This window comes from Cololabis saira, chromosome 16, assembly GCF_033807715.1.
Source record: "Cololabis saira isolate AMF1-May2022 chromosome 16, fColSai1.1, whole genome shotgun sequence".
Lineage (NCBI taxonomy): Eukaryota > Metazoa > Chordata > Actinopteri > Beloniformes > Belonidae > Cololabis > Cololabis saira.
The window spans coordinates 28,635,448-28,651,312 of NC_084602.1; the positions used below are offsets into that span (position 1 = coordinate 28,635,448).

The 15,865-nt window shown below is 43.3% G+C and overlaps 2 protein-coding genes across 4 annotated transcripts in view; one reads left to right on the top strand and one right to left on the bottom strand.

The window, feature by feature from the left end:
- The window catches only part of ralgapa2 (Ral GTPase activating protein catalytic subunit alpha 2), a 120,743-nt gene extending 115,077 nt beyond the window's left edge, over positions 1-5,666 (top strand). For 2 of the 3 annotated variants that reach the window (XM_061744159.1, XM_061744160.1), the window contains exon 41: positions 3,031-5,666. In XM_061744159.1, coding sequence (XP_061600143.1) covers positions 3,031-3,188 — 158 coding nt within the window. In that variant the 3' untranslated portion in view covers positions 3,189-5,666. Of the gene's footprint in view, positions 1-202; positions 245-3,030 lie in introns of all 3 variants that reach the window. The other variant, XM_061744164.1, reaches the window with a different exon arrangement.
- Positions 5,667-8,627: 2,961 nt separating this feature from the next.
- insm1b (insulinoma-associated 1b) lies at positions 8,628-11,588 on the bottom strand. The gene has a single exon (XM_061744009.1). It carries the CDS (start codon positions 11,328-11,330, stop codon positions 9,690-9,692), a length of 1,641 nt encoding a protein of 546 aa, XP_061599993.1. The 5' UTR covers positions 11,331-11,588; the 3' UTR covers positions 8,628-9,689.
- Positions 11,589-15,865: the final 4,277 nt, after the last annotated feature.

The following is a 15,865-nucleotide window of genomic DNA, read 5'->3' on the forward strand; positions in this document are numbered from 1 at the left end:
AAAATCAATTAACCCTGTGACTTTTAATCTTGCACCGCTGCTGACGGCAGCGCGCCGCACGGCTGCTGAGCGCGGCCTGACGTCTGGTTCCTCAGCAGCGCTGTGTTGCGCGCTGCTGCGGCGGTGTGGTGTCTTGTGTTGGTGTGCCTTCTGCTTTCTCATGTGATGTTCTACTCTGTTTTTTTTTCCCCTCCACTTTTAGATTAGACAATTCTTAACGGCCCAAAGGGTATATGAGGTGAAGGTAAGCGAGTCAGGCTGGAAGCTTGTTTTGGTCCGGCAGTCTTACCTACCCCTTCGCTCGCTCGTTCATTCATCCTGGCTCCTCTTTATCCTCTTTATTCATTCAGCACTAACCAAGCTTTACTTGCTGAGAGCTCTGACAGAGGCAAAGGAAAAAAAAAACAAAAAAAAACAACAAGCTGATAATTTGGGAGTGTCCTACTGTTTAGGCCAGGCTGGTAATTGAGAGTGATGCACGGTGGCGACAATTAGCACTAAGTAGCAGCATGAACAATACGGCTACACTTCTGGCCCTCGCTTCTGCATGTGGCGCGCCTCTTTATCTTTTCCCCCCAGCAAACACCCCCCCCCTTTTCATTTCCTCCTGTTGGAGTGTGCCTGTTTGCCCGGGGCAGACTCTGAGACCAACACCTGCCGCAGTTGAAGACGTCTTTGTCATCCAAAGCCGTGTTTGAACTGCTGCAGCGGGGACCAATGGGATCGCAGGGCCAATTGAAGACTCTCTTTGTTTTCTTTCTGTCTCTCTCTCTCTCCGACTCTCCGTTCTTCCTTCCATCTGAAACCGACGTCACAGTTCTGGCTGAGTAAAAAAGCACGGCTACGCAAGGGGTGTATCGTGATAATGGTGGCACGGGAGTCTTATCGATTTGGGTCATTTCTGTTCTGGTAACTAGCGAAGATAATTTCCGAAGTGATGCAAAAACAGTCAATGAAACGCTGCACTGGGCGGTAGAGATGGGCGGTATGGACTAAAAAATGTATCACGATAATTTCTGGCATTTATCCCGATAATGAAAAAATTACGATAAAAGAAATACCTATTCAACTCCACCTTTTTCACTATAAATCTATCTCGCTCTCAGATCCGCCATGTTTGTTACACAAGAACATCATCAACGGGAATTTCTTTCTTTCTTTCTTTCTTTCTTTCTTTCTTTCTTTCTTTCTTTCTTTCTTTCTTTCTTTCTTTCTTTCTTTCTTTCTTTCTTTCTTTCTTTCTTTCTTTCTTTCTTTCTTTCAGGCTCATTTCCTTCCTTCCTTCCTTCCTTCCTCCTTTCCTTGTTTTCTCCCTTCCTTCCTTCCTTCCTTCCTTCCTCCTGCTCTCTCCTTCCTTTTTCCCTTCCTCTTTTCTCCCTTCCTTCCTTCTTTCCTTGTTTTCTCCCTTCCTTCCTTCCTTCCTTCCTCTTTACTCCCTTCCTTCCTCCTTTCCTTGTTTTCTCCCTTCCTTCCTTCCTTCCTTCCTCCCTCTTTTCTCCCTTCCTTCCTTCTTTCCTTGTTTTCTCCCTTCCTTCCTTCCTTCCTTCCTTCCTTCCTTCCTTCCTCTTTTCTCCCTTCCTTCCTCCTTTCCTTGTTTTCTTCCTTCCTTCCTTCCTTCCTTCCTTCCTTCCTTCCTTCCTTCCTTCCTTCCTTCCTTCCTTCCTTCCTTCACGTATTTGTGCGTTGATTTAACACAGAACCATAAATCAGCTTTACACAAAAACATCATCAACGGGAATTTATCGTTTTTTACCACGAGATGACGAATTCTTATTGTGAGGAATTTTTTTTACGGTTTATCGTGAACGGTAAAATATCGCCCATTCCTACTGGGCGGGTTTTAATGAGAGGGGGGCGAACTTCACCACACTGTTGTCTCTTTATGATACTTTTATTCAGTTGCTTTGCTTTATTTTGATTAAAGTCTTTACAGTTGCTATTTAATTTACTGTTGGAATGAGTAGAAGAATACAGGAATGCAGAATTCACTCTCTCCATGAGACCTCCTGTTTTTAACTAAGCCCGTCCCTCTTTTGTATTCATATGCAGATTTGAGAACAGACGTTCAGAGCCCGAGTCCCCCCCGTCCCACCCCCCCCACGACCACCAGTCCCCACCCAGCCCTTCACAATGCACACACCCAGTTTTTCATCTGCAGCCCAGCCCTCTCCTCCCAGTGAGCTCCGGCCCTGGATGCTGCCGGTGTCCACTGTGCTGCTGAGTGTCTGTTACTCCAGCCATCTGCCGTTCCTTTTAGCCGCTGCAACTTGAGATCCCTCCGAAAAAAGACAAAAAAAAAAAAAAAAAGGGCAGGAAATAAAAGGATAGGAAAGAAAATAGGCAACCAGATGCCCTCCCAACAAAGCAGAAAAGTTGTTTAAATTTTGAGGCATGGGGGGCCTGAGAAGGGAGGGGTAGCCGGGTTTGATCGGGGCACAGCGAGGAAGCTGACGTTCACAGCACTTGATTGTCCTCAATAACATTTCATGCCCACCTCCCAGTATATTACTGTCTGCTATCCTGTAACGACTGACGTGACCTTTTTGTGAAAACGGACAATGTTTGTCGATGGGAGGGCTCCAGTGTTCACAACAAGAACATAATGAGCAATGTTTATTTTCATTCAGCGCGCTCGGCCGTCACAATGAGAACTGAATACTTTTCTTTTTCCGCTGCGAAGGTTGACGCGCGTTTTACATATAAATATCTGGAAAAAGCCTTGAAATAAATGCAGCGTCTCTTCTAACAAGCTCAGCGGCCCGAGAGAAAAAGTGTGTGTGAAAAGCTTCGTCATTTTTCTTGATTCTAATGGACTCAAGTGCATCAAATTCCAATTCTAACACATTTTCTGTTTTATCACTTTTTCTTTTATTTGTTGATGAAAATCCTGAGCTGGGTAATTTTGATCTCATGAGCAGCAACATGCATGACGAAGCATGCTGGGATGTACAACAGATGAGTTGTAGTTTTTTTAATTTATTTATTTATGTATTGTTATATCCACAAGCTGTTCCTCTCTCTCTGCCGCAGGATCGTTCACCGGTAGCGTGAGCATCGACGGCGGAAGTGCAGCGACGACGACCGACTCCGCCGACCAGGTGTCTCCCACGATGCCCCGCTCCACAAAACAGAGAGTTTCAGGGAAACTCCGTCGATCAGCAAGCGCTATAAGCAAATCCTCCACCTGAGCTCACGTCTGGGAGGGAAGCCTTTTTCAGTTTGTTTTCTTCCTCGAAGAACCTCACACACCCAGCTGTGACTGCAAGGGGTTTTATTTAATTTAATCTTTTTTTCCCCCCCAGTCCCATTTTATTTTGTGTCATTAACTGGAGCATGTTGGGATTTTATTTGAAGTGGCTATCACTGGTTTTGTTGCAACATTTCAGTTGGATAAACTGTGTTTATATAGAAGGACACGAGATGAAACTGTTCATCACGGTGGTTTCCAAGCGACATAGGAAAACTAGACCTAGAAGTCTTAAAGCAACCTGTGATGTAAATGTCGTTTTTATTCTCACTTTTTTAGCGCGCTCTCAAGGCGCTGGAAAAAAACGAAGTTCTTACAAAGTAAGGGATTGAGCCGGCTTCACGCCGTTTCTTTATCAACTATTTTGACACTTAACTTAACAAAGCACTGAACACCACAGTTGTTAATGACATTACGATAAAAAAACTGCACAGAGATTGGTATCCATTTATAAATAAGTCTTGCCTTTTTATATCTGCCGCGACCTTTCTGCGTGAAGGATGCCACTCCGGGGGGTGATGGAACGATGCTGAAGCCCCGTAGCACCGGTTTGGGCTCCGTTCCGGACCGTCTTTCTACAAGGACGCGGGAGGGACGTGTGATGCTCGCTTCGCTGCAGCGTTCTGGCTCAGACCGGCTGGGCGTGGACGCCCCGCAGCGCACCCAGTCCCACACTCGTCCATTGTTTCCAACCCGGAGTGGACAATCAATGGCGTCTTTTTAATTTCGGACTTAATGCAATTTGTTTGCTTCTTTGTTTTTCGACCATTCTCGTTTTCCTTTTTAAATGAATTCCAATAGATTGTGTCAAGATTTGATTTATGCAACTCTGCTTGAATGAAAAAGGACGGCATTTCTTAATTGTTTTCTGATGTCATTAACTTCGGCTTATGTCCGGTAATTGGATAAGTTCCTCCCGTCTCTTTCCTCTACTATCAGTTTCCCTTTTCCTGTGAAGCTGAGACATCGACATTCCAGCATTCCCAACCAACATTTTTGCACTCACTCTCGTTTGAATGTTCTTTGTTCTCTGGTTTAAATTGCTTTGAATTAAATTTTCTGAGGTGTGCTTGCTAGATGTATATAGAGAGGACTATTTGATGAATTATTTTTGCTGATGTGTTTGTAATAAGTATTCATGTGCTGTTATGAGGAAAAATACCGGCAGAGCCTCAGGTGAAACTTAACTCCATGCACTGGTGTGTGTGAATGTGTGTGTGTGCGTGTGTGTGTGTGTCTGAGTGTTTTACTGTGCATCTCACAGTGCCTGTGTAATGTCTGTCTCCTACAGTAAGATGATGTTCCACATTACTGCTGCACCCTGATCGTCAAATGTGTTTGGTTTTTTGATTACGGACGTCACATCTCCTCGTTTTCTGTCTCACAAGAAAGGCGTTTTTAATCTCGTGCATCTCCGTCAGTCTTGTGGCTGCCACAGAGACGGCAGATGGATTTAGAGTCACGGCGGTGTGTTGTTCCGTCATTGTCTTTGCATGGAGATGAGTGGCATCAACTCCTCCTCCTCTTTTCCCATCCTCCTCTCCCCCACATCGCCTCCCGAGGCCCGGAGTCTGGGGAGTCTTAGGTTTAGGTGGCATGCCTGAGCTAGACTTTTACTCACCCTCTTGGCAACAGCCGAGCCAACGCACTCTCTCCTCCAACCTGCCTACTCGGGTTGTCACGGCAGCCAGGTGCCCCCCCCCTTACTACCAACACACAGTCACACTAATGCACTTGCACCCTCTGAGGGCTCCACCCATGCTGCAACACTATCCCCATCTGTCCTGCTACTACGCCTTACTCTCCACGTCCCTCCGCCATCCACTTCATTCTCCCACTTCTCCGTTTGTTTGTTCATTCCTCAAGCAGATTCTGGGGAAAACCGTACAGCAGAAAATTTGACAGACATGTGTTTGTGCTTTTGTATTTCAAAGAATGTATAGATACAGTATGTAGGCCTGGATCCCATCTATGGTTTTTATTTTCCCCCAAAGCCACATGAAGAAAAACCACCCAGGATGATCATCTGAAGATTGTAGGTTAAAGAAAAATGTTTATCGAAGGGATGTGTTCTCTTTTTAGCTGCTTAGTTGCTGGAGGTGTTTGGACCAACTTAAGATTGTGTATCTTATATATCTGTGAAGAAAAATGAGTCTTAGTCTTAGTCTTAATGTGTTTATTTTTTTTTTTCTTTTTAAAATCCTTGTACATTTTGTCAAATTTGAAGGCCTCATTGCCGTCTTAATATAAATTTATTAATGCCTGTATAATAATCTTTATATAAGAAATGCCGGGGGAAAAAAGCTTGAAAATCTCATCATAACTTGACGACGTATCAAACTGTTTTTAATGACCGAAGTCCATCTTTATCAGAAATGTGAAAAACTGAAACATTTCATTAAATTGTTTTGAAATTCTACACATTGTTTTACTTTTCTCTCTGGGTTTAGATATTTAAAATGTGTGCTGGGTGTTGGGGTTGGGTCTGTGCATGCGTGCTGGTGACGGTGCCGTTACCATGGGCTCTCTGACCCCGGCCTGGCTCTGCCGGCAGCAGGGGTAACCTGACCCTCCTCCCATCTGTCTCCCCTGCTGCTCAGCCCTACTTAGAGGAAGCAGCATAATGGAAACTCACCAGGAGGTGCAGGTGCAATGTTTGCAGCACCTTCAGGTGCCCTCGCTCACTCTGCCACACAAAGATGCAGGAAAAAAGCACTTGACCATAATTGGAGCCCAGAAAACTTTGTGTGTAAGAAATAGTCCTAATGTTATCTAATTTTCCATGTTTGACTCGACCATTGATTTGAGATATGTTACAACAGAGCAGCCTGACACTGTGATTACGTCTTTTTTTTTTCCCTGTTCTTTTTGTTACATGCTGGCTTTAGTCAATTTTCACACGTTCAGAAATCTGTTGCTTCGAGGGTGTGATGCCCATTTAGGAAAAAGGCAAAAAAAATAAGTTTTTGCTGGTCCCTTTTGGCCTGAATAGGTGCAGAATATGAAAGTGGAAACAAGAAAAGAGACTCAAGAGTTGATGTTGGGGTGAAGGTGAGAGTTTCTCTTGTTTTCTCTCTTCCACCACTGACACTCATGCTCCCAGGTCAAATTAAGCTCACTGTTGTGAGATTTTAAGTCTAAATTGTGACAGAAACAGCAGCTTCCATGCCTATGTTGCCACCTTTCAGAAATAGAAATAAGGGACGCCCTTATTTCAGCAGCGCAGGAGCCAAAAAAAAAGCCCCAAAACTTCTAAACTGAATAAAAATGTGTTTATTTTATATGAAAAAACTAAATGCTTTGATTTAAAGTTTAAAGTGCTTTAATAGCATTGACCTTGCATGACTGTACAGACAGACAACCATACTAGCAACTGAAATATCCTCCTATGCTGTGTACGTCCACATCAGCCCAGATGTAGAATATAGATACAGGTGAAGAATATGGTGTAAAAGTTAATTTATTTCAATAATTCAACTAGAATATGGTGTAAAAGTTAATTTATTTCAATAATTCAACTAGAATATGGTGTAAAAGTTAATTTATTTCAATAATTCAACTAGAATATGGTGTAAAAGTTAATTTATTTCAATAATTCAACTAGAATATGGTGTAAAAGTTAATTTATTTCAATAATTCAACTAGAATATGGTGTAAAAGTTAATTTATTTCAATAATTCAACTAGAATATGGTGTAAAAGTTAATTTATTTCAATAATTCAACTAGAATATGGTGTAAAAGTTAACTTATTTCAATAATTCAACTAGAATATGGTGTAAAAGTTAATTTATTTCAATAATTCAACTAGAATATGGTGTAAAAGTTAATTTATTTCAATAATTCAACTAGAATATGGTGTAAAAGTTAATTTATTTCAATAATTCAACTAGAATATGGTGTAAAGGTTCATTTATTTCAATAATTCAACTAGAATATGGTGTAAAGGTTCATTTATTTCAATAATTCAACTAGAATATGGTGTAAAAGTTAATGAAAATACGGTACAAATCGCGTCCCGTATTAGTTCAATACGGGACGCAACATTTTTTTTCTCAAATAAAGGACAATTCCGTATTTTACGGGACGGGTGGCAACCCTATGCCCAATTACCACCAACTCCATGATTTTTGTCTTTATTTCCCCTGCGGATCGGGCATAAAGTTAGTTGTGTGACCAGATGAGTCTTAAATCCAATCAAAACCAAGAAAAATGGAGCTGTTTGTGGAAGCAGGCAGATGTTTTAGTGCTCCAGAGGTGAGCTCTGATCCGACACCTCTTTGTCCTCCTGTCGTGTCCTGACATGGCATTAAGAGGAGGATTTATGGTGAGGGCCTAAGTGCTTCTATGGCACTGAAACTGCGTCTATTGAGCCCCAGCAGCCGTGATTCATGATCTCAGCAGCTGATTTACGGGGGAACCGTCTGATGAACAGAACCGCTGTAATTCACGGAGAAACAAGTCTGATGAAAGGAGGAAACTTTGATCACCACGATTTCAGACGTTCGTTATGCTGTTAAGGAGGATTTAAGAGTTTCTCCACAAATCTGAAGTAGCCCATCACCCGATTTAAGAGTTGACATAACTGTAATTTAGTGTTTTTGAGAACAGGTGAAATCAAACAACTTGTGGTCTATGCTTTGTAACTTTAGTCAACTATAAACTTCTGGGACTGGTTACTTTTCGGCTTTAAGACCCTTATAGACGGGAAAAAATGTTTAATCAAAACTCCCTTGTGTTGTCAAATAGCTACTTAATCTAATAAGGTAAGCCTATGTAAATTCCCACTATGCAATTGTTAAAAGTGTTGGAAGCTGCTTTTGTTATTATAAAGGCTGACTGGGTTCCTGACTATAAATGTTTCAATTTGAAGAAATGACTACGAAAATAGACGTTTATGACTTTTAAAAACTCATAAATCAGTTTTATATTTTTCTATAGTCCGTATCACTTAGAGGTGATGGCGTTTTGAAGTAAAGAGAGAATATTTTAGAGTTGATGAAAGAGAAAACGAACTCGAACGCAACACAACTGAACTTACTTTTTAAGATAAGATAAACCTTTAATAGTCCCACAGAGGGGAAATTTGCATTTTTTCTTAATTGATTAATCAGTTAGAGCACTAAAGCCGTAATTGTTAGAAGTACAAGTCTCCCTCCGAAACCAACTGATGATTTGAAGTCGTTGATTGTCATTTCTGGAGCCTTTTATTGTGAAAGTGCTGCGTTCAAGTGTGTGGGCGCCTACGTCACAGTGACGTCACAGCTGACGCTCTTACGTGACAGTTGGGAAGTTCATTAAGGCGCGTTGGGCTTTTCTTTTGTTTGAACAAGTTCAGTCACTCTGCGATCAGGGGTCCTTTTGAAAATATTTTATTTCCATAGACAACAACCATATACACATACAATCAAAGCGCTATAAAAGCGAACATTTAAGAAAAATAACTTGTCCTTAAAAAAGATTGCATCTAAGTTAAGAGCTTTATGTTTTTTTCTTCTTTTTTTTATACAAGAGCTGTGAGAGATTGAAGATTAAAACCCGACCCACGACACGTATCACAACTCATAAATCTGACAAAAGAATAAAAACAAATAAAACAAATAAAAACAAACATTTTGGCTATACGACATGTAAACTGCCAGAGCGATTCACAGGGGGGAAAAAGTCACAACAAACACAATAAGTTACATAAAATAATTAGAATAAATAAATAAATATGACAATATTGCAACAATCTTCAATAATAATAATAATAATAATAATAATAACAATAATAATAATAATAATGATAAAACATGTGCCAGCATTCAAAATTAAAACAATATGTTGACATTTTTAAGGCAGTTATACAGCGGGATTTGGATGTGTATGTAGGCTATTTCATACTAGGCTTATCTGTTTACTAAAGGCATTTGTGGTTCTACTAAACAGGGAAATCCTCAGTCTCACTTCTTTTTTTTCCCCCATCAAGACAAAGTTGATAAGTTTCTGTCCTTCACAAACTAAAACCGTAAAGCTACAGACAGAGCACGGTCGGTGAATTCAAGAGGCTTTGATGGGGGAGAGGATTTCTGAGGATTTTAAGACATTTCTTAGGTCTAGAAGCTATCATTGAGCATGTGCTGTCCTAGAAAAATACCATTTAACAGTCAAACTAACGCTTTTTTTTATTGGTAAACTAATGGTTTGAGAAGTCAAATCTCAAAATAGGCCTATGTGTAATTCAAATATAGAGACAAGCATTCAACAATCACTGATTGGCATGGAAAAGACACCACTTAAACATTTAACAGCCCTGCCTTTCCTTGTTGGCCTGAAGTCATGGCAGTGAGCATCACAAACTTTTTTTTTCTTCCAGCCCCAAAAGCATTTTCAACTTTTTTTCTTCTTTTTCTTCTTCTTGTTTCTCTTTCTCCATTCAAGGCACGAGTTTTCTGTTTGCGTTTAGCAGGCGGGGCGCACCGGCATCTGCAGCAGGATCACCTGCCTGTTCTCGGAGGGGTGGCACTTGTTGATGTGCCGGGTGAGCCCCGGGGAGCTGTACAGGGTGGCGGGGCAGTACTTGCACGGGTAGATCTGGGAGGAGTGCATGAGGCGCAGGTGTCTCTCCTGCGCGGCCCTGCTGGTGAAACTCTCCCCGCACACCGGGCACAGCAGGCAGTCCACCGGGCTCAGGTTCAGGGGGCTTTGGTTTGACGCTTCCTCGGATGATGATGAGGAGGAGGATGAGGAGGATGAGGATGGAGCTGGGGCTGGGGCTGATACTGGCATCGGTGCAGGAGCAGGAGCAGGGGCCGGCTCTGGTGCACGGTCGCCGGTGTGAAACCCATGCTCCTCCAGCACCTTCTTCTGCAGGGTCTGGTGTCCCATGATGTGTTTTCTTAGGTATGCCTGGCGCTTGAACCTCTTCCCGCAGAACTGGCAGTCGTACGTGCCGTCGTCGGACCCCGATTCGGAGAGTCCCGGACTGGGACTATCCCTGTCACTCATGTCTTTGGCTTCGTCGGAGACGGACTTATTGCCGCCGCCGTGGTGCAGCGGCTGCAGGACTTTGGCCGCGTCCGCCTTGCTGCCTGCAGGCTGGGGCACCGCCGGCCCTGCGCCCGCGCCCGCGCCCGCGCCCGCGGTGCGCGGCTTGTGCCAGCGGCGGTGGGAGGCCAGGTTGGCCGGACAGCTGAACATCTTATCGCACTCGGGACACCGGTACTCGACCCTCACGATGCGGGAGCACTTGTGCTGCGCCAGGGAGAAGGGATCCGCGTACGCCTCCTTGCACAGCTGGCACACAAACTCCCCCAAAGGCTTGTTCCCCCCGGAGGACTGCGCCCTCGGCTTCGCCTCCACCGGCCCCTCTTTGATTTTCAGACCCAGCACCGGGGAAGTCGTGACCTCGTCTTCAAAGTTGAGTTTTCGGATGGCTTTGGGTTTCTTTGAGGTGGACTTTGATTTGCGCTCCGTTCCATCGCTGGCGGGTCGTTTGGCCGCGATCCTGCTGCTGGGTCCGGGCAGACTGCTGCTGATGCTGCTGCTGATGCTGCTGCTGATGCTGCTGCTGATGCTGCTGCTGATGCTGCTGCTGATGCTGCTGCTCTTGCTGCTGGTGCTGGATGATGTGGTTCCGCTGCGGCTGCTGTTGCTGGTGCCGATTTTCAGGTCGACCGGCGCGTACAGGAGCTGGTCCAGGCCGGAGAGGGAGGCCGGCGTGGGGAATGACTCTGCAGAAATAGGCGAGCCCAGATTGAAACTTCGCTCAAAATATCCCCTGTCGTGCTCCTTGCTGATGGGTCGGGTGGGGCTGTAAAGGGCTTGGCACGCCGTGCCCGGATCCCCGAACTGCGCCGGCTTCTCCAGCAGCCTCGGCACGGGCGCGTCTGGCACCGGCATGCGCGCCGCGGTGAAGTCCGGCTCCGCCGAGGCGCGGCCGGGGCTGCACGCCACGGACATCGGCGGGGAGGGGTCCGGCCGGCTCGGGTAGGCGCGCGGGCCGGGGCCGGGGGGCTCCTGGGGGTCATCTTCGTCTGGTCGAGTCCTGTAAGACACATGCACCGATTTCTTGTTCCTTTTCACGAGGAATCCTTTGGGCATCTTGGCGAGCGGCGGCGGAAAGGCACTTCGGGGAGGCGGGTGAAGTGTGGAGTATCCAGGTTTGTTAGAAATATGGAAACACTAGAGGCTTGCGGGACTTGTCTTTATCTCCCCAGTATATCGATCCTTCTGTTCCTCAAATGTTTTCGTCTCCAAGGCATAGCTCCACTCTTTTTATGCCGGAATGATGCTATTGTTCTCGCCCCCCCTGTTGCAGCATCCCCGACCAATGGGATGAAACCGAGATCCCAGAGGATTTTATTGTGGGAGGGCTCAGAGCCCGGGCTCGGTGGATTTCGTTGGAGGATGTGCAGATAGCTTAGCAGATGTACTGGCGGTTTATTACATTAATGTGCGCGCTCGACCCCTCCCCGACGGAGGCACACGCCGGGACCCTCCTCTTTTTACGGTCTGATGGGCCCCTACACAAATGCACACGTGCCGCTGCTTTGTGGCTCTCCTCTGGGGGGCCCGGAGTTGCCAAAAGGAAATGTCCGTCACTACCACAATCATCACAATTTAGAATTAAGAAAGGCTGAGACAAGCTTGGTGATATATAAGCTGTGTCTTTAGATGTCTGCTGGGATGTTGGTCAAATAAGCAATTCACCAAATAGACACAACTATACAGCATGTATGCAGATGCACTTTACCTCATGGTGTTATTTCGGCGCTAAAGCATCTTTTACGCACAGCGGTTGCACATTACGCAGGAACATTGACGCACCAAACAACCCAGTTTTATGGACCTGTATTTTATTATATCTTGAATGAACAGTCACTATAGAAGAAGCGGTTCTTTATTTTGGGGGCACGTGTCTGTTTCGATAGTTTAACTCGACATATAAATCAGACATCTCGCTGCATACATAAGTAATAAGAAAGCCCTCTGGTCTTTGTGCACAATAGCCACGTCTGCCTGTGCTTGGATATTTTTTTTCTTTTTTTTTTTTTTTTCGTTTGAAAGGCAAATTGACCTCTTAACTGTGGAACAGGACTCCCGGCCAATCTGGCCCACAGCAAGACGCGTGCTGGGCGGAATCAGAGCTCCAGACAAAGAAGGCCGCAGCCGAGGCTTGTGTTTGAAAATGCTGCACAAATATTCACAGCTAAAATCTATAGCTGCTGTTGTAACTGAACAGAGCCTGCTCTTCCAGGAAGTTTTCCCTGGGAAGCAGAGTTTAATTCTGCTAAAATAAGTTTTTAAGTCTGCAATTATCTGTTATTTAAACTTAAAAGCATGGTTACAATCTTGTAATTGCCAAAATCACAATTTTGTTTTTATTAAAACTGTTAAATTCCATGGCCTCGCCTATTAACATAACAATTTCTCCAAGTATAGTCTAACTTGTCCTGTTCTGTTTACCAGCTGTTACACAGCGTTTCTGCGCATAACTATTGTAGACTACATTTGTCTGCTTTTTTTTTCTTTTCTTTTTTTTTTTTTTAGTCATACTGCATGAATGTATGCGACAGTGCGCCACTTGGCAGAAAGTGCATTCTTTCTCCTTTCAGTCAGCAGACCAGGGAGGAATTAATCTCCATCGTCGTTCATTGTTCCTCTCATTTGCATAAAGCTGCAGTATGACCAAGTCAAATAATTACACAATCGGAGCTGAGCCGCAGGCCTGCGCCTTCCTTTCAATAGGCCTCTGTGTCCCCGTGCCTTCTCACCTGCTTCAAAACACACCGTTATGTTTGCCAGAAAGGGTTTAATGATAGATGTACCTATCCAGTAATCTTTGTTTTGGGATAAGCATTCATTCTTGTGAAGATAGATGAAACTACTTTAAAACTTGTATTATTGCATTTTTTTAATGAATTGTTTGTCCACAATTATATTTTCTGCAAAGTTTGAACATGTATGTCACCCAGTCTTGTATTATTATTCACAGGCTTTATCACTGGGTGTCTCCTTGGTACCATTTTGCTCCCCAAAGTTTAAATAAAACAGTTTCAACTTTTTATGTTTGTTTGGGATTTAGTTTTTTTGTTGCACCGTTTACCTCATCTTCTCTATTCCTTGTTGTTCTTTCAAATCTGCCCATCTATTAGTCGTGGTTTTTTGCGACTACAAGCTTTGATGGCATTTTAACGAGTTCCTCTTTCCCCAGAGATAATTTCTGCGGGGCGCGTGGCCTGTGTGCCGGCCTTGGTGCAGGGACGCATGCGCATGTTTGCTCAGCGGCGCGTGCTGCTCGGAGCGGACGGGAAGCATAGGCGTCTCATTACCATACAGCTGCAGCAGCTTAAATAAGGCTCATGCGTCCTCTCAAAACATATGGATGGCTACAGGTTTTTCCATTTTGCCCTCCTCTCCTAATAGACTATGCTTTCAGTGTGATTTCTTAGGTGATATTTGAGCACAAGGTTGAAAATACACTAATAAGCAATGATCATTAAATACTTTTACAGTTACAAATTACACTTTTAATAGGAAAATTGACAAATTCTCCTGAAATTAGTGACTTAATAGTACAATTACATCTATTTTGGATCTAAAAGTTTATGGATTCATTCTACAATCAAAAATGTAAGTAAAAACCATCCTCTAGTCTGTGTCAGAGCTCAGCTCTTACTTGATTGCACCACCTACAGGATGAAGCATTAACCCGAGGACACAAGGAAAGTTAAGCTTCGGTAAATATTGCTTTTGTTCTTCAACTTTATTGCAAGCATCGCCGTGCTGTTTCTGTTAAATATAAACCAGGATTAGCTAGGGGGAGTACTGTGGAGCAGTTTGTTCATTTCTCTAAAATTAGATTACATTTATTTTTCACCCGAGTTGTGCAGAACCCCTGTACTTCCCCAGATGAACGATTGCTTCCATGTGCTGTACGCAACACAGCCAATTTAAAAGTGCAGTAGGACATGACTGTAATTGGTGCTCACTACAGGGCCACCTTCAATGCACTGTCAATCAATTATTGTAATGGATTAGCTGAGGTCCTATTCTGGCTGCTTGTAATCTGATAGAAGCCTCTTTCAGCACCACGGAGAGAGACAGCAAGGGATCCAGATTTAATCAGACCGGCTGTGGACACAGCACAGCCTCGGCTCCAGCCTTTGTCCCCAAAACGGAGCTGAAAGGAACCATCAGGGAACAATGACACAGTAGAACAAAAGAACCTGAGTTTAAAGAAGTGATTTGTTTTTAAATATATATTTAAATGGGCTTTTTCCAAAACATGTTAAAACTATTTGTACCAAGGGACAACAGATGTAATGTAACCTATTATTGGTCCAATCTTCTTTATTCTCTCCAGTCCTGTTAAAATGAGCTGTGTTTGTAATTAATAGGGATAAGTGTTGTTTTGTTTTTGTTTTCTTTTTAAGTTTAGTTTTTTTTAATTTATAAAGGCAATCCTCTGTTTTCCATAGGAGTAGTTTAATTTTTTGAACAGCTGCTCTTTTAAAAAGTGTGTGTGGGGGGGAATCAAGCTGGTAACTTGCATACATTTACCTGTCCTTTTATATGATACATTTCCCTACAGTTTAGGAGCTGTATGTAGCATTTTCCCCCTTTTCTATCTTGGCATTTTGGAAAGAAAGTGGCAGATTAGTGTAATATGTAATGACAGATTCATCAAGAGTAAACATTTCCAACCCAGTCTTACAAGAAAAGATGCTGTGATTTACTTTTCTAAAGGTAGAAATCCTGACATGTGATAGCAAAGTAGAAAAAGTGAAAGGGTTGTGTGAGAATCCCATGGTCTCTGGCATGGACATCAGCCCTCCTCGAAATGGATGTCCAAATTGCCAGTGTAAGAAGTGTACATTGTCATTTCCTGAATATGTAATCATGCATATGATAAGATGTCACACACGAATGACTTTGCAGAGTGAGAAAGTCTTGAGACATTGAACATAAATGTCATCATGGCAGACTTTAGAGGCATGAACTGTGTCTCTTTATTTACAAAGGGAAATGTGTTAAAAAAAAATAATTGTGAAAAAATAGTGTTTCACACAGTGGATCAATATAGCCAAAAGATTAGCTTGTGTTTTAAATGATGTCTGCTACTCTGTGGAAAAGGATCCTTGTAGCCGAGTTACCACAGTTAATTGGGAGGCACATTCATGTCAGTCTTATTTTATTCCTATTGAATGGGTTTCTCCTGGACCTGAAAACCAATCTGCAGGCAATCTAAGGGAATTCAAGGTGTTAAAAAAGTTGATAGAGAAGAATTCAGAGGTAGCACCTGGAAGATAAATTGGGAAATTGCCTGTTTGTCCATGAAAATAGCACAGGGTTCAATGTCTATACTTTAAAATGTACTTTAAAAGGTTGCCCATGAGACCAGGTTACTGTGAAAAGCCTCGTAAAGTGGTATGGCTCTAAGCTTAAGACTAATGGACCTTATGGCCTTGACTGTGTATGTCCCTGATGTCATCTGTACCTTTGACAATAATGCTGATGACTCTTAAGGGACAAGGACAGATGTTGTTTTCAGCTTTGATGACCTTTCTGAAAAGGTTCTGTGACACTGGCTAGTAAAGTGGTCTTTTTGGAAAATGTGCAATACATGCACTGTA